A 21,465-nucleotide genomic window follows, 5' to 3' on the forward strand; every position below is an offset into this window, starting at 1 on the left:
CTCATCCTGAACTCCAGCAGTGACCTTCGCCTTGAATAACAGGGACTTGAAGAGGCCTGAAGGAAAAAGACCTGTGAAAGCAGGAACATCAGGAAGCGCCCCTTCGTTCCTTTAGGGGCCTTCTCCCCCAGAGACAACCTGTCACTGACTATGGAGTGGGAAGGTGAATGGTCAGGAGGATCTGTCAGGCTGGCTGGGAGGGAAGTAGGGGCATGGTGTGAATAGGAGGAAGAAGCGATGGAAGCTGCTTTTTGTTGCTGTAACACCTCAGCCATGCTTCTAGCTATTGCCTGTGAGATTATTGACTAAAAATTTTCGAGTAAGTCAGCCAGTTGTGGCGCTGATGCTGCTAAAGGAGTAGCAGGTATTTGAGTGTTTGCTGAAATGCTGCATACAAGGGGGTTATCCCCTTGGAGAGGCACAGCAGTGAGCCTGTGCCTTCAGGTGACCAGGCCCTAGTTGTCGGGTCTGTTTGGTCATTCCTCCGCAATTTAGAAGCTGACCAGTCACTGGCTAGTGATTGGGAGTCGTGATGGTTGCGCCAGGCTGCTTCCCAGCCAAAGGCTGCTTGGATACCTTCCTGGAAGGCTGTCGCTCTAATGAGAGATGATGGGTTTTGCATAGGGCCTTCCTGCCTTTAGAAGACCCAGTCTCCTCCCTGGTCTTGTGCTTCTCCCTGGCCTTGGTGCTGTCAGCCATTTTATTAATTGAATAAGGGAGTGGAAGGATCCCAGCTGTGGCAGCTGTGCCTGTTCCCAGGGCCTAGCCAGCACACATACAAATACCAACGTGTGGAAGAGGGCGGCCTGCCTAGGTTGAGCCTAAGATTTGCCAGCTCCAGAATGGCACTCCCCCTTTCAAAGAGGCAAGGCGCCTCAGTAATCAAGCCCTGGGCGGTCTGCCTAGGTAACATCTAGGAATCACCAGCTCCAGAAGGTATGCTCCCTACAAGGAATCTGAATTGCCTCATCAGGCAAATGTTGCGTGGGCTGCCAATGCTAAACCTAAGACCAGCCAGCACCAATTTTCAAGCCTCCATGGGTTTTCAGAAGCCGGGGGAGGGGGGCGCAGCGCAAAAGCACTGTTTGAGGGTAGGGGCCCGCTCCTGAGCTGGAGCAGCGAGGAGAACGGGCGAAACCAACTCTCCCACGACGGCCACAGCTGCAGAAAGTGCAGGCAGGCTCCACAGCTCAGCAATCCCACGGCGAGAAAAGCCAAGTAGGGCAGGAATCAGCGGGAAAAAAAGTGGCGCAGAGCAGCTCAGCAATGGCTGCTGCTCGTCGAGCGCTTGCAGCGCTGCAGCTGAGTGAATCAGGGGCTGAATTTAGGGCCACTGTGGCCGGGGCTGAAGTTGAAGGCCGCCCCCTCCCAAAGTGATGTCCAGGAGCAATGGCCAAATGGCTGTGAGTGCCGCGGTGGCCCGGGCCGCTGTTGGGACTGGAGGCACTGACACGCTGTCCTGAAAGCCCGAGGCTTGAAGCCAGGTATGAATAGAAATGGAGTCGTGGGAGAGAGGAACAAAAAACCCTGAAGTTGTAGTTTTGGAAGGTGCAGAAGTGGATTGCACAGGAGAATTATCACGAAGATGTCTCTGTCAGATGACTGAGTCGAAAACTGGGCCAACGGTCACAAGAGGAGGCATAGCCAACCATTTCAACTCAGTCTCTGTGCAGATTCCACTGTAGCAACCCACTTCTGGACCATTCCGCATTCCATTGGAAGAATGTGCTATTAGTTCTCAAAGAAAATCTGTGTTTATAGTAGTATAGGACAATACTCAGTTTTTTTAAAATGTATTCTTCTATCCTTTAATAATAAGTTTATGCCTTTGCTTTCTTTCTTTTCTATATATTTACAAGATATTTAAAATATGCAGACATACTTCTATATTTTACAAAACATAGATTTTTTTGCTCACTTTCTCATGCATAAATATTTACAGAATTAATGATTAGGATAATATGTGCACTGCCATAATTAGCCATGTTAGGGTAATTTGTATCACAAACTGAATTTACATCATTATTACAGAATAACGTACATCAGAAAATGAAAGCCATGGTATCTACAACTAGATGATACAAGTCTGGCATACAAGGTGTCTTTTTTTAATTGCTTCTTATTTATCAAATTATGCTGTAGGTTGTTTATGTATTAAAAGATGTATGTTTAAGGGTTAGTTTACTAAAATGACTGATGTCATAACAGGAAAAAGATGATGCCTTTTTAAAATATGATAAGGGAATTAAAAAAAACACCCTAAAACTCTAGAGGATGATCAATGATTATACAAATTAGAAATTCTGTAGGCAGATTCAAAATGTAGGCAGATTCTGTAGGCAGATTCAAAATGCCTGGCCACGCATTCTCCCTCCAGGCCAAGTTATGTTTATTATTATTTTTTATAAGAAATAAAGAAAGTCAGCAAACAAAATGTCACCATTAAATCATTTGGCATCATTTTCTGTCAAAAATGTAATGGAAAAAGCACACATCATAGAAAAGGTTACTGCTCTTCCAGAACATCTTTTCACTTGGTTCAGGGCTCATTCCTTTCCACCACAATATAGACTCAACTGCTGCTTGCTCTCTGCAGGCTTAATGTGGCAGATGAAGGATGATGGCATTTCCAGCGGACCACAGTATAGTGATTTTAGTGGTTATCTGAGTGAAACTGATGCTATGATTTAGAATAACTGCTCTGTTTATGTGCAGTGGTAAAAGTCACTTACTACACAGTCTTGCAACGTCAATTCATTGCTTCCATTATATATTCCTTTAGCAGTTTCATTGCAGACAAAACTTTCAGTGGAAATTAAAGAAATTGCCTACTATGCTTTGCAGCTCTGGAGAAAAAAAAATATTTATAAATTTGGGACAAGATATCAAAAATAAATGCTTCACAAGAAGGGCAGCTTTAGTTAAAAAACTACTAATTGTGTACTACTATTATACCATAATAGAGTATTACAATTATACAACATTGTATAAATCATGGCAAACAGTAGTACTTTGGAAATTTTATTTTTAAAAATCAATTCTTATATGCCTTGCACTAAGAATTCTATTACATTTTGTTTAATTTATATTTAAACTGAACACCATACCCTCTCCCTTTTAAATCATACAAACTAAGGTTGACCATACCATTACTAAGACTACAGTTAAATATGCCTCTTCATATTACCTACCATATTGATTTTGAGCTACTACAATTTATTATTTATTTCCTATTGTGGATGTTTAAATAGTATGCGATTTTAATGTATTGCATTTGTTAATCTTTGTGATAAGCAAAATAATTCATTCTTACATGTTGATTTATAATTAAAGCTATAATTGTAATTATAAAAGAATATACTATACTAAATGGATAAATTTCCACATTTTATAAATACTCAAATATTCTGATCAATACAATAGATTAAAAAAATTCCATGTTAACTTATTGACTTAATTTCATGAATATAAGATAGATAGCCTATAAATTTGCTAAATAAACAACCACATAATAAATAAATGGACACATAGAACTAATAAAAATATAGTTTACCCATCTATTAACATGGTTCAAATGTCATGTTCTCTCCCTCACGTACAAAGGTTAAAATATTCCTAAAATCATTTTTAAAGTTTAAATATCCAAGTATAGCTATTTTGTTATTAGTTTACAGCAATATTTATTTGCAAAAAGAAATTATATTCCATATTATTTAATTTCTGAAATGTGGCGGTCATAAACTCAAAATAATTTTTTTTCTACAGATAGAAGTTCCTATTGTTGTTTTTTGAAGTTAATAAACACAGCAAAATAAAATTAATCAAGCAAAAAGAAGTGGGATACAAGTGGTAGGGCATGGCTCTCAGTGTTAATGAAATACTCACATTTGACAACAATAATGAAAAAGGACTGTAAATACCAGAATGATTCATATGCATTTACAGTAATTCTTACATGGCTATGAAAATAAATTATCTGTGTCTCACCAAACAGTTAATTTAAACAAAACTATTTGTTCAGAATATTCCAACAATCTGATATTGTTCGGTACATTTTTACAGTTTTTTAAAAAAATAATAATGAAAATTTCATAAATTTCTATGGTGGGGATCTAAAGAAGCAGTTGATTGCTTAGGTGAATTTAATAGTTCCCTGGATATGTTTCTCAAACTATAACCTGTCTATTCTTTTTTCTCCACTTGGTAGCAATTCATTTTTGAAACTGAGAAATCTTAGAAAAAAGTAGTTTCCACATTTGGCAGATTCCATTATAATATGTACATATTTCTACGGGTTTATTTTCAAAGACAGAACAATTCCTGATGAAAGAAGACATATTCTATTTCTCTCACTTCCATATACATTAGATATAAATTTCTGCGTAACTTCCATATAAACAATATTTCTAGTAAATATATTGACCAACAATATAGTTACTGAAAGGTCAGTTCTCAAAATCATAAAATATCATGAAAACAAACAGCTGGAAATTTTATTATATTATCAAAGAAGGGAATAATCTCTCTTCTGCTACATCCTAAAACTTTCAAGAACAGAAGTAAAAATGGAAAGTCTTAATATGAAAATTGGCTCACTTGCTGGAATTCTTTGTACTATTACTCTTTCTTTTTAATACACCTTGCTAAAGAGAATTTTGTGAATTCATGCTTTAAAAAGTTACTTTCTTTTCAAGTAGCTGCCAAAAGACTGAAAATCATAATTGAAAAATAAATAAATTACAGAGCAGAGTGCATAAGTAAAAGTTTGCACTGAATTAACAGTTGTTATCTTACACTAATTACTTCTTTTCTTAAAAATGGAATTCAGCATTCAGATTATAAAAGCCATATTCAAAATGTTTGGAAATAAACAGTACCAACAATTTTAATAGCCTTGTTAATTTTCAAATATATTAGGGAAGTGTAAAGCCCTGAATGATTCATATGCATTTACAGTAATTCTTACATGGCTATGAAAATAAATTATCTGTGTCTCACCAAACAGTTAATTTAAACAAAACTATTTGTTCAGAATATTCCAACAATCTGATATTGTTCGGTACATTTTTACAGTTTTTTTAAAAAATAATAATGAAAATTTCATAAATTTCTATGGTGGGGATCTAAAGAAGCAGTTGATTGCTTAGGTGAATTTAATAGTTCCCTGGATATGTTTCTCAAACTATAACCTGTCTATTCTTTTTTCTCCACTTGGTAGCAATTCATTTTTGAAACTGAGAAATCTTAGAAAAAAGTAGTTTCCACATTTGGCAGATTCCATTATAATATGTACATATTTCTACGGGTTTATTTTCAAAGACAGAACAATTCCTGATGAAAGAAGACATATTCTATTTCTCTCACTTCCATATACATTAGATATAAATTTCTGCGTAACTTCCCATATAAACAATATTTCTAGTAAATATATTGACCAACAATATAGTTACTGAAAGGTCAGTTCTCAAAATCATAAAATATCATGAAAACAAACAGCTGGAAATTTATTATATTATCAAAGAAGGGAATAATCTCTCTTCTGCTACATCCTAAAACTTTCAAGAACAGAAGTAAAAATGGAAAGTCTTAATATGAAAATTGGCTCACTTGCTGGAATTCTTTGTACTATTACTCTTTCTTTTTAATACACCTTGCTAAAGAGAATTTTGTGAATTCATGCTTTAAAAAGTTACTTTCTTTTCAAGTAGCTGCCAAAAGACTGAAAATCATAATTGAAAAATAAATAAATTACAGAGCAGAGTGCATAAGTAAAAGTTTGCACTGAATTAACAGTTGTTATCTTACACTAATTACTTCTTTTCTTAAAAATGGAATTCAGCATTCAGATTATAAAAGCCATATTCAAATGTTTGGAAATAAACAGTACCAACAATTTTAATAGCCTTGTTAATTTTTCAAATATATTAGGGAAGTGTAAAGCCCTGAAACTGATCATATACATTATATTAACTAAAACCTTCTCCTGAAATAGAAGATTACTTCACTCCATAAAATTTCAAATCACTTTTCAAAAATGGAGTAAAGACGTTCCTATGACTCTTAAAAAAAACTAGCAGCATTTCTTTAACAAAAGTAGCACCCTATAGATAATAGAATTGAAAATATTCTTGATTGCTGGACACAAGAAATAAAAGTTAATACTTGGAATCATTTCCCAAAAACATTCCTGTAATGCCATACAATAAATAAATAAATAAATGTGTTTGCCTTAACTAGCAATGATATTCTAAGACTGCTGGAAATTAAAATTGTGAATGAATTTGTCAACAGATAAAATCATGTATACATTTTAAATAATCTCTCAAATAAAAATTAAAAAAAGCTAGATTTATATGTTGTACCACACTTATCAATATAAAGCAAGATACAACATAAAACGTTGACAGGCAGTTATTCAACATGAGCACTGAAGCTTTAACATCTAAAAAGTGTATACAAAAGCAGAAAAACATTAAACCTAAATTGGAGTTATTGAAGCTTTTGTTGTTGTTAGTTGCGAAGTTGTGTCTGACCCATCGTAACCCATGGACAACTTTCCTCCAGGCCTTCCTGTCCTCTACCATCCCCAGGAGACCATTGAAGCTCATGCCTTACAGAGTAGAGAGATACAGAGGCAAATATATTGTACAGAAGCTCTCGTTACAGAGGCTAAACCAACTCTTATATACAGCAAGTATATTCAGCAAGTCTAAGCCACACCCAGACTCCAAACTGTCTCTTACGGTCCCAAACAAGGCATTACGAACTCTAGCTGGCCAAATTATGGAGGCTGAAGCCAAATACCCTTATTCACTGGCCATTATCAGGCCAGAAATGTATTTACAAGGGAGATCAGAGCAGCAAAAAGAAGCTCCTCTGAAAAACTAAAGAATCAGTTCTCAACAAATGAACTAGCAAACATGTGGAAAACTCTTAAAAATATCATTGGCTATGGCAAACCTCTTTCCCAGGCTGAAGGAAATCAACAACTAGCAGAGGATCTGAATGTATTTTACTGCATGTTTGAAAGGAAACTACAGTCACTTATCTCCACAACCCCATCTCAGACATACCAACAACAGCCAAGCCTCCTACAACTGACCCCATCCCATTGGTTTCACAATCCCTAGTCATCACAGAAAAGGAACTGCAAGATCTATTTCACAGACAAAAGCCAGGAAAAGCTCTAGGCCCAAACAAAATAACTCCTCTTTGCTTAAAAGTCTGTGCTGTCCAATTGGCCCCCATCGTCACTCATATCTTCAATAAATTGCTAGAGATGTACTATGTTCCTTCTTGCTTCAAACGCTCTACTATCATCCCAGTGCCAAAGAAGCCCACCATCAAGGAACTGAATGACTACAGACCAGTTGCTCTAACATCTGTAGTCATGAAAACCTTTGAAAGGCTAGTGCTGTCCCACTTGAAAACCATCACGGATTCACTGTTAGACCCCTTGCAATTTGCATACCGAGCAAATAGATCAACAGATGATGCTGTTAATGTGGCTATGCACTACATCCTACAACATCTTGAATCTCCAAAGATCTACGCAAGGGTCCTTTTTGTAGACTTTAGATCAGCATTCAATACTATCATTCCAGACACTCTTCAAACTAAGCTAAACCAGCTACAGGTAGCTGAATGCATTTGTAAGTGGATCATAAGCCTCCTAACAAACAGGAAGCAGCAAGTGAAGCTAAGCAGAATCACATCAGATACCTGCACAATTAGTACAGGGCCCCCCCAAGGCTATGTGATCTGATAACAATGAGTGCATCTCTAATGATCCATCTGTTAAACTACTGAAGTTCGCAAATGACACAACAGTGATCAGTCTCATTCGAGACAAAGATGAATCCTCATACAGACAGGAGGTTGAACAATTAGCCCTGTGGTGCGCCTGGACCAATCTGGAACTGAACACACTCAAAACCGTAGAAATGGTGGTAGACTTTAGGAGAAACCCTTCCATACTTCCATCTCTCACAATACTAGACAACACCGTATCAACAGTAGAGACCTTCAAATTTCTAGGTTCTACCATATCATAAGATCTAAAATGGACACCTAATATCAAAAACGTCATCAAAAAAGCACAACAAAGAATGTTCTTTCTGCGCCAACTCAGAAAGCTCAAACTGCCCAAGGAGCTGCTGATTCAGTTCTACAGAGGAATTATTGAGTCTGGCATCTGCACCTCTATAACTGTCTGGTTTGGTTCTGCAACCCAACAAGACAGACAGACTTCAGAGGATAATTAGAACTGCAGAAAAAACAATTGCTACCAACCTGCCTTCCATTGAGGACCTGTATACTGCACGAGTCAAAAAGTGGGCTGTGAAAATATTTACAGACCCCTCACATCCTGGACATAAACTGTTTCAAGTCCAACCTTCAAAATGACGCTATAGAGCACTGCACACCAGAACAACTAGACACAAGAACAGTTTTTTCCCTGAACGCCATCACTCTGCTAAACAAGTAATTCCCTCAACACTGTCAAACTATTTACTAAGTCTGTACTACTATTAATGTTCTCATCGTTCCAATCACCCATCTCCTTCCACTTATGACTTTATGACTGTGACTTTGTTGCTTGTATCCTTACGATTTATATTGATTGTTTCCTGATTGCTTATTTGTACCCTATGACTATCATTAAGTGTTGTACCTTATGATTCTTGATGAATGTATCTTTTCTTTTATGTACACTGAGAGCATATCCACTAAAACAAATTCCTTGTGTGTCCAATCACACTTGGCCAATAAAAAAATTCCATTCCATTCCATTCCATTCCATTCCATTCTATACAAACAAATATTATATTTCAGTTTCCAAACAGTGTCCATTGGCTGACCTATTATCATGTCTATCCCAGTCTATGAACATACTCTGACACTCTTCCCTTCATAACTGGAGTACAAATAAAATTGAATAATTTAATATTCTCCCCAGACTTATATTTGAAGACCCAAATTCACAATTCCCTTTAAATATCTAAGAATTCCTTTTTATACCCATCCAACCCAATTGGGTTGGTGCAGCAGTAAAGCGACTTAGAATGTTTACTGTACAAGCTATGTCTGGTCTGGAGCTCATTGTTGGGTAGTACTTTCTTTTTGTACACAGACTTACAATCTACAGCTTTGCAACCCTGTGACAAAGCCATAGATGAACACTTTATGTTCACCCATGGATTTCATTTCTTTGTCCATGGCTTCTTTCTACTTGTTCAAATTTAGGTAATGCCAATATTTCGGTATAGTTTCTTGGCTCATACCATATCAAAGCTTACAGGTTTGTAAAAATGCTATTTTCTAGTAAACCATGCTAAGATTCTTGCAGACAGTTCAGAAAACAAGAATGGAGTTTTCTTCTTTCTCTAGAAGATATTCTAAAGAATATTCTCTGCTATTATCAAGGCAACTAAAGTAAATTATTCCACAACAAGCAGATACACAAATCATATTTTCAAAGAAAGAGCAAAAGGATACTCATATGGTAGCAGTACCTACTACTAATATGTTATGTAAAGTGCAAGGTACTAAAAAAATAAAAATAAAAAAAATAAATAGTTGGACCTTGTGTCACTTTCTAAAGGGCTTAAGAAAATGAAATTCAGAATATATTTTGTTGTCAACAAATATTCAGGTATCATATCATGGGGCCTCTGTGGCTCAGACTGGTAAGACAGTCTGTTATTAACACAGCTGCCTGCAATTACTGCAGGTTCTAGTCCCACCAGGCCCAAGGTTGACTCAGCCTTCCATCCTTTATAAGGTAGGTAAAATGAGGACCCAGATTGTTCGAGGCAAATAAGTTGACTTTGTATATAAATATACAAATAGGATGAAGACTATTGCTAACATAGTGTAAGCCGCCCTGAGTCTTTGGAGAAGGGCGGGATATAAATGCAAATTAAAAAAAATATATATGAAATTTTTTGCCTCTGAATGCAATGTTTCGTTCTTCCTGGTTTCTCTCCTAAACCATCAATATTCAACATGAGTATGGTTCCAACACTGAAATTAAACATTCATTATATTGAGGTAGATGTAAGGTGCTAAAAATATCACAAGTAAAATGTCATTCTGAATTATTTGAAATGCTGAATTATCATAGACAACAATTCTGCAACACCATTTGGCTTTGTGTAGCTCATTGGAATTACTCTATTCTTTATTCTCCCTCTCACACTTACTTGTTAGATCCCAGCAGCTTTAGATTTTTTTTTATATTCCTTCATTTACCAGTATCTAGAATATTATTAAATGTTTTATTTTAAAAATCTGGATGGAATTAAGACTATTTATTTATCTAATGATCTTACCCTATGATTTTTAAAACACTGTACATCAAATGAAATAAAAAACTGTGTTTATTTCAGTTCTCAACTAAAGCCATGCCTAAATCATTCCATTTTTGAAGCTGACAATGAATTATGTAACTAAAGTTGGAATTAAGTATCAACTTAATAAATCATTAGTTGATCACCATCTTTTTAATTTGAAATCTGATTCATGAGACCTATTTATAGATGAATACAAATGGTTTTTACAATTCTATAAAACTGGGGGATGAAGAAAGTGGATGAACAAGTTTTAATTTTTATTTACTTACCTATCTAACATACCTAATTCCTTCTTCTTCCGATTTTTCCCACAACAACAAACCTATGACATCATTTGGGCTAAGAAGAATGACTGGCTCCAAAGAACCCTGACAAAAGCACCCGCATAGCAAAAGTAGGACTAGAACTCAAAGACTCCTGTTTTATATTTCCTTGGAATAAAAATACTTCAGTTTGTGGTCATCAGTATAACTTTTAGACAAATGAAAACTAACCCCACATATAACTTTGTGACAGAAAATAAAAAACAGATCTACTTTCACAGAAGTGACTGGCTTTTATCTTTTATGTCCTGTTAAAAGACAAAGCAATTCACCCTGACAGAGTATTAATTCTATATATGAAGTTGACAAACATAGAGATACACTATTTCTAAATCCACAGAGAAAATATGTGGCAAGTCGATTAGTGGATATAAGTGGATCAAATAATTGTTTCTGAGGTATGCATTTCCCTTAAATCAGCTGGCCTTATTCAGTACTTTTAAGACTTCATTCATTACAACCATGATGAGAAAGTGATGAAGATGGAACTTTAATTTTCTTTGGAAAAGATTATAAAACTAGCCCTACCTGACTAGATTTTCATTGTCTCCAGTTCCCTTACATGTAGCACATTCTGTTCTTAAGTCCTCAGACTTTGGCTTCTTTTGTACTACAGATTGTCTTTGTCTTCTTTCTCTTGGAATCCGTTCCTATTAGAAGGAGAAATAACAAATCAAAACAAAGGTTTAGAAACATTACTTCTTACTCTTGACATTTTCATCTAGTCAATAAAAATGAATACAATTACAAGATTCCAACCTCAGGTTTTTCTTCTTCTGGAAGATAGCTTCGTTTTCGTCCTCTAGTTCTCTAAAAGTAAATAAAATGTAAAATTAATGCTTTTCCAGGCAAAAAAAAAAAATCTAAAGTTTTTCTTTGAATATATAACTTATTTTTGTAGGTTCTACATTCAAAAAAAAAAGTCTTTGAAAAATAGTAACAGTAACAAAAGTCTTTAATTAAAAAAAAACCCAATAATACAGAAACTGATTCAGATTACATCTGAAATTATATCTGGGAAAGTAAACCAGAAAAATAGGGAGAAAAATAAGATGCAGGTAGCAGCTACACAAAGTCTATGAAACAGATTATTTGGCCCTAAAATTGACCATATAGCAAGGGGAGTTGCCTCAAATCTAAAAATGGGGAATAGAGAGAAGAAAATATCACAAATGCCTCTAGCAAACTGATGCCAGAACACTGGCATGTATAATGCCTTATAGAAATCCCATTTACATTTGTGTCCTGGCATCTGATACAAGTATGTATGTCATATATAATGAGAAACTGACGAAGGAGAATGTTTGTAGCTCATGTTGAAATGATGGGTCCTTGGTGGACTTGGAAGCCTGGCACTCTGACAAATCGATCATCAATAGACACATAGTTGTAAACAACATCTTCATATGCGAAAGAGACAATCAATAAGTCAAAAAGGAAGAAAAGACATAACACCTTCTCACCAGCAATCAATACCCAGATGATCATAGATTAAGACCAAGTTAACATCAGATCAACAATCAAGAAGCGAACAATACCCCAATAAAAAAACTGCCAAACAAGTCAACAGTAAATAGTCCAATCAAAACCACTCACCAATGGTCCCACCAAAACAACTCCTACCAATACTGACAGGGAAAGCCCCAGAACATAAACTGGGAATAAACCCACTCCCCACAAGTACTGCTGATGTTATTTAGTTTAGGTAATGAAACATCTTCAAGGGAGACATTACTCAGAAAACACCAAGTGTTCACAACGAGAAATGTTTATCATTTTTAATCCCCCACCCACTATGTCTTCTGAACTGAAGCCCATGGCAGGAATACTACTGTCAACATTGTACACTGAATTGGTGCCTCTAAAATATATAGAGGACACAATTTGTATCAAAGCAAAGGCATTTTTGTGGAGATATAATTTTCTTATATCATTCTATAATCTACGCTTTAGATGTTTTGGTAAATAAGTAGTATTTTTTCTCTGATAGCAATAAAACTTAGCAATTAGATTTATATACAGTGTTTTACAGCCCTCTCTAAGCGGTTTACAGAGTCAGCGTATTGCGCCCAACAATCTGGATCCTCATTTTACCCACCTCAGAAGGATGGAAGGCTGAGTCAACCTTGAGCCTAGTGAGATTCGAACTGCCAAACTGCAGGCAGCCGGCAGTCAGAATAAGTAGCCTGCAGTACTGCATGCATTCTAACTACTGTGCCACTGCGACTCTCACTACTAGAAAATTAATTTAAAATTTTAATGAAGTTGATACTGACCAATTCTTCACACAAAGTTGAAAGTAAAAGTCCTTGTTATTTCTCACTCTGATATTTAGTCCTTTTTTTAAAAGCACTATAAATGTAAACAATAAGGCAAAAATAGCTTACACATTAAAAAAAGTGCAAATCAGAAACACTAGCTTGTAACAGGCTTGCTACAGGCTCACTGAATCATTGTGGGCCGAAGCATCTCTGGTAACTTTATCTCTGTATTTTAAACAGAGTTGATCAAACAGTGCACAATCCTTCTGAAGTGTGGTTATTTCAGTATGATAGTTGAAGAGTTATTTGGGACATTATGTTATATCAGAAGATTTGGATTTCTAATAATAAACCTATTTAGACAATAATAAACCTATTTAGACATTATCAGCTCTAAGATACCAACTTGCACATAGAGTGGCTGTACTGATAAATGCTCAAGAAACACATTTTATGCATGAAACACAATATAGTATAGATATTCTTCTTACTAATGTCAATCATTTCTCAGAATATTCTTGCCCTTCTGAACAATGGACACAAAAACCATGTCTACAAAAATAAACCGTGTACTGTAGGACTCTCCTCACTTTAATGCACAGCAGTTGGCCAACAAGAGATATTACAGGCCAGAAACTTCAAGTCTATGAACCATAATTCTGCCTAAGTATGCTTTATTAAAAAAATACAACCACTGAAAAGGCCAGTTGATGGCAATCTATATACATACATTCTAATCAAGAACTCAACTTCCATCAAAATGTAATGATTTTTAAAAAGCACAGCCGAAGAGTTCAGTTTAATACACATAGACATCCAAACAAATACTAGAACAATGATCTTCCTTCAAAACAATAATCACAACAATGATAATCACAGTCTACTGAAGTGCTTCTATAGAGCTATTATCACAGTTAACTGAAATGCTTGTATAGAGCTACTATGTTGCAATACAATGTATTAGCAAGTGAATTTACCTTCCCTACTTAAGAAAAAAACATTAATTTCAAAAACATCACATATGAAGAATAATGTATGTATGCATACACACATACAAACTATTTTTAAAGAAAGTACTTATTTCTTTGGAGCTATATCAAAATAGTGTGTTGTTTTACATATAATTTGCTATGAAATGTTTCAAATATTTGAAAAAAGAAATGATTAACCGTTTTTAGTTGAATATAATTCATATTCTAACTAACACTGAAATACACAAAGGGGAAGCTGGTTGTTGACTTTACTCTTGAAAATTTGATTAGAGTTAAGTGCAAAAAAAAGACTATGAACTTGGGGAATTTCAATTGTTCAGTACAATAGGGCAATTAAATCAACCCATTTTGTCAAATTACAAAGTGCTAAATTAATATGAGATGAAATGCCTGAACATACTGATGCCAACAGCTACTGGCAGACAGTCCTAAAGCTAAAGTACTAATGATGTAACAACATTTACAGACATATGGAAATATTGCAATTTTTCTGTTTGTTTCTATGAAACAAGCAGGCATGGAAAACAAATTGTAGATTCAAGGACTCCATTGTGAAAATCTACAACACATTTCTTCAAAGGGCAGTCCCATCTGTTTCCATTGGCTAATATCATAAAGCAGATGGAATTATTATCACACCAGAAGTGGCAACTCTTTCTGTACTGCCAGCTGATGGTACCATCTAATTAGGTACTTTACATTTACAACTCAAGGAAAAGAAACCAAACTAAAGCTGAAAAAAGCTCAGTGAACCACAGCATCCTTTTATAGATTCAGTAATGTCACATTCAGATCTTTTCCTTTTTAGACAAATGAACAACCATGTTATATGATATTAATTGTAAAAAAAAATACTGTATAGGCAAATATTTTCATTATAAAAAGTGTGAATAAATGTTATAATCTGTTGCAATAAATCTATTGTTTACTCTAATATATACTATTTTAAAGGCAATATAACAACATTGGATGTTCATTATGATAATTTAGGAATATTCTCCTGTTCAAAGCTTTTGTCATTTCAGTTACAAGTGTTTTTGATTAGGCTGGCTTAGCTAGCCTTTCTGGAACCTATTTGCACATCATTATCCATTAGGGGGTTTCTAATGTTAATATGATCCAAATCATTAACCACTGATCAGTACATATTCCAAATCAGTTAAAACATATGAGCTATAAATGTGCTCTCAAGCAATAAAATGCTTTCTATATAAAATTAATACAATCAAAGCAATCTATTTCCAAGTGCACTAGCTCTGAAAATGGAAGAGGATAATATGAGAACACTCAACAACATGCAGCCACCAAGAGGACTACCTGAAACATCGTAATTCCTTTAGTTTGAAACATAAATTTTTTAAAAAAATATTTTTAATGATGAATATTATGCTTTGCTGAATCTTCAGGTTTTTTTAAAAAAAGAATTCTGCAAACTTTTTATGTATGCTGATATTGGTTAAAGTATTGAATCTGGACTGCGAAGACCTAGAATTCAGCCATGGAAGCTTATTATATAACAGTGGACAATTATTCTAACTCAGTCCTATTTACTTCACAGGGGTATAGTCTTAGGGAAAAAAATGAAGATAGGAACCTTTGAATGCTGCCTTGAACTCCTGGGGAAATACAGTATCAATTTCTATGGTTTTTATTTATTTTACCTTTGTATTACTCTTTATTTATTTATATTTCTCTTTTATAACATAAAAAATAAAAACGGCAGCAACAGATATTTCCATAGGAGGAGCCTGTTGATTGGTCTACAATTCTTATTTTGGGTCTTTTGCTGTATTTCAGGATTAATGAAATTAATTTAGATTAATATCATTCATTCATTCATTAAGTCTAGATTAATGAAAGAAGCAACAAGACATTGAGATTTACAAATTAAAGTCGAAATACTTTGGAAGAAAAAGTTAACTACAATGAGCATATTATGACTCCTAGAATTATATTAAAAGCCATGCCTGCTTATTCTCTTGCAATTCATTCCTCTCCAAAGGATTTAAATACAAACACTATAGTTCTTCTTTCTAATTATCCCAGCGCCTAGGTGAGTATTCAAAAGAGTGAAGTGGGAAAAGGAATCTGAAGAAAAATCATTAGGAACCAAACAAAAACCAAAAGTGTGAGACTGAGTCTTGTTAGTTACAGGCAACCCTCTGGAGTCTGCTATCCTTGTACCAAGGTCAGCATTCCAAAGGGTAGAGCAATGGGGAAAAGAAAAGCATAGTTGTGGTCACATAGTTGCTTAAGGACAGAACTGCAGATTCCAATTGAGGACTAACTGTTTTTGTGTTATTTTTTGCTATAATTTTACTTTTATATATTAGCACCTACACAGAAGTAAGGTATACATTTAATAGAGAACATTCAAAATATTGACCACATTCTAAAACATTCATCCCTTTTTCAAATATAAAGACGCTCTAGTATATGCTACATATAAATAAAATATATTTTACTCAGACTTTATATTGTACTTTTTAAGAATTATAATTCTATGCTTAATGTATTATAAAATACCTAATATATATTATTTGAAATATAATATTAGGTTGTTATTATACTTTCAACAGAATAATTTCTCCAAGTAATATCACGAAGAAATTTAAAAAAACATGACTGAAAAAATGAATATTGTAGAATAACAGTCCCCAACGATCACTTTATAAATCTTCTTCTGAGCAGAAAAAAAGAAGATTGTAAAGTCATGCCTAAGACTTATCTGGGAAAGTACTGTATAATATACTAAGAAATCCAGTAGAGTCAACCAATCCTTTCTTCTTTTCAGATAAAAGTTTTACTCTCTTAACTAAAGTATTTCAATAGAGATGTACAATTACTTTGAGGGACATACTTTGTAAGAGATGTGACTTGCAAAAAGGGCTTCAAACTGCACAGAGAAGCTTCAAGTCTGCAATTCTTTAAAAACTGTCTTACAAAGCAACTTTAAAAAAAAAACCTGAAAATGCTTTTTTTAAAAAAAACTGATTAAATATTAAATTTGTGAATGCTTTAAAAATGATTTGAAGAAATAGTTTGGAATGCATACTTGTAGGGCATGTTAAATTTTTCCACTTTCAATTTCCGGACTTTAGGAGTACTCAAAAGTTGTGATATGCCTTGGGGATTGTAAACATATTTTGGTTACTTTAATATAATTTAGATGTGCTTGGTAAATAACTACATAAATATCATAACTTTTTAACATTTTGTTTGTTTCACATTGCACAGGAATATGACCACACCAAGTCATTTTTAATGCAGGCATGTCTTTATTGTGATTTCTTCTTGCTTTCTGTATTCATGTAGAAGTCTGAAAAGGGCAACTGATTTAAAGAATATACTCCAAAGTACATGCAATACAAATTATTTGCAGTACAAATTATTTCTGACACATGCACATCAATAGCCCCGTTAAGTATTTGTCAAGTTTTGTTATATTTTCTGTAATACACACATATGCAATAGTTGTACCAATTTACTTCTAATTTATATCAGTGATTGCATTCAAATGGAAATGACTTATCTTGCTAAAAGACATTTGCCTGAATGTTTCCTACTTACATTTTAGCCATAGAGCCATAATTTCAGCACCTGGTACTTCTATATTTATTTTTAATTAAAGCCAGATGTAATTAATTCAAACATCATGAAAACCTTAACCATCTGTAGATGGTATTTCATCTGCTACCACCCTTGGGAAGATATCCCAAGGATGTTTATATCCGGTATATAAACATTAGGTCTTGTGCAACTGAAGATTTATACTATTCCCATTATAATTAAAATTAAGCTCCCAAAATAGCCATTCGATCACAAGTCATGAGAGGAATGAAAATAAAAAGATTTATTTATTGGATTTCAATCCCCAATTTTATCACTACAACAATAGCAAAGTAAGATATGTCGGGCTGTCATTAAGCATGCTCAGTGACAGAATCAGAAGTTGAACCTGGGGTCTCCAGTGTAGCATTAAACTATTTCTCTATTCTGCAAAATAAGTATGAGCTAAAGAGAACGATGGATACACAAATATACAGCTGAAACTCCTCATTTAATTTAATATAGATAGGTGCTATAATATCATCTCAATATTTGAACTGGAGGTCTGGAACACATTTCAAGGTCAAAGCACTCTGGCCCAGAAACGTCTCATTCTAACTTGGAAAGGCTGTTCAGAAGGTTGTTTCCATTTTATTGCCAGTTTAGAAACAGCTCACTTCAGCTATCAAATAGGCACTAAAATTGCCGTTTTGTGGATTGAAAGAGGTAAGAATGGGATACTTCAAGGTAGAAAAGTGTTTGATTTATACACATTCTTAAAAGAACTGACAAGTAGCTCAAATTCTTTGAGGGAAATGTAACAATACTTTGGTTTTAAAAAGCTTACCGACAAGAGGAAGTAAGAATGCTGAAAAAAAATTCAGGAAAGAAATTCCTATTGCTCTTTCCATTGGAGGAAAAATCGTATTTAGAATTTCCTAATGTATTATTTTAATATAGTACATGAATATAAGATATAAGAGGACAAAGTAATGTTTAAAAATTGACACATATGGCAATTTTGAAAGTAAATTCAAATATATTGTTTCCTACAACTTTCATCAGCATATAAATTAGTGAATAACCAATTTTATAAAAATTGTTTTAACTTTTATTTTTTTTCTGAATTCAAGATTATATTTGTCATTGATATTTACTATAACTACAGATAAATGTTTAATGGTTGCACTTTTTCCTATTTTAAATAAACTTTAAATGAAATATAATACCTAATAAAACATACAAAACCAATTTAGGTAGGTTCTTCAGACATAAGCAATTATTGTTAAAAGATGTAAATAATTCAAAAATATTATTCAGTAATGAGCTAAATAAGTGATTCATTGCAGAACAATTCTGTATGTCTAAATTATATATAATTTTGTTCAATATTGTTTTTTGTTGTTAAAACGGGGTCTCAGAAGAAAGGATTTGAAAGGATAACTTGAATCTCAATATTTTGAGTAGGATCACTGAGTGATATAGTTTAGGTACTCATTCACATTATTCAGTTTTCTCAAATATATGTAAGACATAAATGCAAAAACTAGAAGAAACTACAAATCTGGATAACTAATCTTGGATTTAGTTCTCCAATTACATAACTCCTGCCATACTATTAATACCAAAGCATTCATACAGACAACCTACAAATCACACCTATATTTTTAAATCTCAGCAGCAATATGCTGCAAACCCTTCCTCTGCCTTATCTGCGTTGTATCTGTAGTGACTTTTGTATGGGAGTGGAAAAAGAATGTTCCATTTGAAATCACAGTAGAGAAAAAAATAATTTGTTTCTTATCAAAGTAATTTTATTTCCCTCTCCAATACTAAGTGGGGGAGAAGTTTTATTTGCTATAGAAGTAAATGTGAATTGAAATAAGTCTCTAGAAGACAGATGGATATATACATAAGATAAAGCCTAAAAACAGTTTGCTTGTTTGTAATGCTGTATGATCTGTAAATAGTTAGGATAATAAAACAGTCTCAAACCATGATTTCTTGTTGATGCACTAATTGTACTTGTGCCCTCATTTTTGACAAATGAGAATCAGAATTGTTTGGTTTATTCTTGTCTTTTTATGTTTTATATGTTACAGTATATCAGACCTCTGATAAGAGACGACAAAAGGAACTAGTCACAGTTAGCAATTAAAAGAAAATAAACTGTATTTTTGTCTTGGTTTTGGCTTGTTCTTGCCTTAGTGGTCGGTGGCTAAAAGCAGCCAAGCAGAAATAATATGTGAATGTAGCTAATTTTAAGCAACACATAGATCATACAACCTATAGAATAAGTCTTTGTTTGTAAAATTCTCCATGCCTTAACTCCTTTAGAGCATATAGGTCTAGAGGAGAAAAGGGATGCCAATGAAAGTTATATTTGGCTTGAATTCAAGCTAATATATTTGGTAGTTCAAGGCAGCATGAGTACTATAATTCAGTAATCAGGAGTAATACACATAATATGATCTGTGTTATAATAATGTATGGACCCAAACAAAGTATTCATATTCCACATTCTGGAAAGACCAGATTGCAATAATCTAGGGAAACTGCAGTTGAACCATATCTCTGTCCAGTAACAGTATTTGGGATAATATTTATTATTAAATAAATAATATTTAATAAATAAATAAAATAATAAATAAATAATAAATAATAAAATAAATAAATAAATTAAATAAATAGTATTAATCGTCTCATAGTTCCCATCACCAATCTCTTTCCACTTATGACTGTATGACTATAACTTGTTGCTGGCAATCCTTATGATTTATATTGATATATTGACCATCAATTGTGTTGTAAATGTTGTACCTTGATGAACGTATTTTTTCTTTTATGTACACTGAGAGCATATGCACCAAGACAAATTCCTTGTGTGTCCAATCACACTTGGCCAATAAAAATTCTATTCTATTCTATTCTATTCTATTCTATTCTATTCTATTCTATTCTATTCTATTCTAAACCTGGACAAAATTAATTATTTTAATTTTTAAACAGGAGCCATAAAAAAATAGAATACAACTTGCTTATTTCTTGAACAATATTCACTGTTTTAAACTGTAACATAGAATGTTACTATACATTAATAAAGGCAATATAAGATAATACTGTACAGAGAACATTTTCTATAAAACAGCACTTAATCATCCACAGCAGGCCACAGACTACACAAAGAAAGTTAATCTTGTCAAGGCAGCAAACCACAGAAATATCCTAGAATGAGGGATTTAAGCAACTTGAGTTTATTGTCTAACTTTGACAACCAAATAAGGCAAGACTTCATTAAAAATAGGTTACAGCATTAACTACTGGACTACTGGATAAATATAAAAATTGCTTCTATATTGGTTTTGTATATTTTATTATATATTATATTTCATTTAAAGTTTATTTAAAAGAAGAAAAATTACAACCACTAAATGTTGCTTATGTGTAGTTATAGCGTAGTATCAAGCAATTCAGCATCATTGATAAAAAAACAACAACTGTTAGCTCCACGAATTGCATAGATGAAGCAAAATATATTCATATTAGTAAATAGGTGAGGAAGAACCATGTCATAAACACATCCACTGAATCATTCCAAAATGATTTCATTCACTAGCAAAGGTGTATAACCTTTGACTCAACTAAGTCAAAAAACAGAAATATTCTGTCAGCAAGAGACTTGAAAGCTTTTTGCTATATTTGAATTGTAGATATTCATGTGGCATAGTTGGAATATGTGACATTTTAGAATGCACAATGAGAAAATTCTTGTTCTATAACACTGTCACATCAAAATCTATCTTCATATGAAGGGTGAGAGTTACGCATTCAAACATAAAATAAGCATTCATTACTTACTGCAGGAATTCATAGGGATCATTTTTGTCTACTTAATGTTTTAAATTCCAATATGCTTTTATGTTCAAAAAGGAAAACAATCTGCAGAATATATAATAATGTGAAATAAATGTAAGGAAAAGAATCA

The 21,465-nt window shown here is 33.7% G+C and overlaps 1 protein-coding gene across 6 annotated transcripts in view; it reads right to left on the reverse strand.

Moving 5' to 3' along the window:
* The window catches only part of PHF14 (PHD finger protein 14), a 181,268-nt gene that overhangs the window by 82,352 nt on the left and 77,451 nt on the right, over nucleotides 1–21,465 (reverse strand). For all 6 annotated transcript variants that reach the window (XM_058180685.1, XM_058180691.1, XM_058180688.1 and 3 more), the window contains exons 15-16: nucleotides 11,438–11,488; nucleotides 11,207–11,328 (exon numbers count right to left, since the gene is read on the reverse strand). In XM_058180685.1, the coding sequence (XP_058036668.1) occupies nucleotides 11,207–11,328; nucleotides 11,438–11,488 (173 nt within the window). The remainder of the gene's footprint in view (nucleotides 1–11,206; nucleotides 11,329–11,437; nucleotides 11,489–21,465) is intronic.

Source organism: Ahaetulla prasina, chromosome 4, assembly GCF_028640845.1.
Source record: "Ahaetulla prasina isolate Xishuangbanna chromosome 4, ASM2864084v1, whole genome shotgun sequence".
Lineage (NCBI taxonomy): Eukaryota > Metazoa > Chordata > Lepidosauria > Squamata > Colubridae > Ahaetulla > Ahaetulla prasina.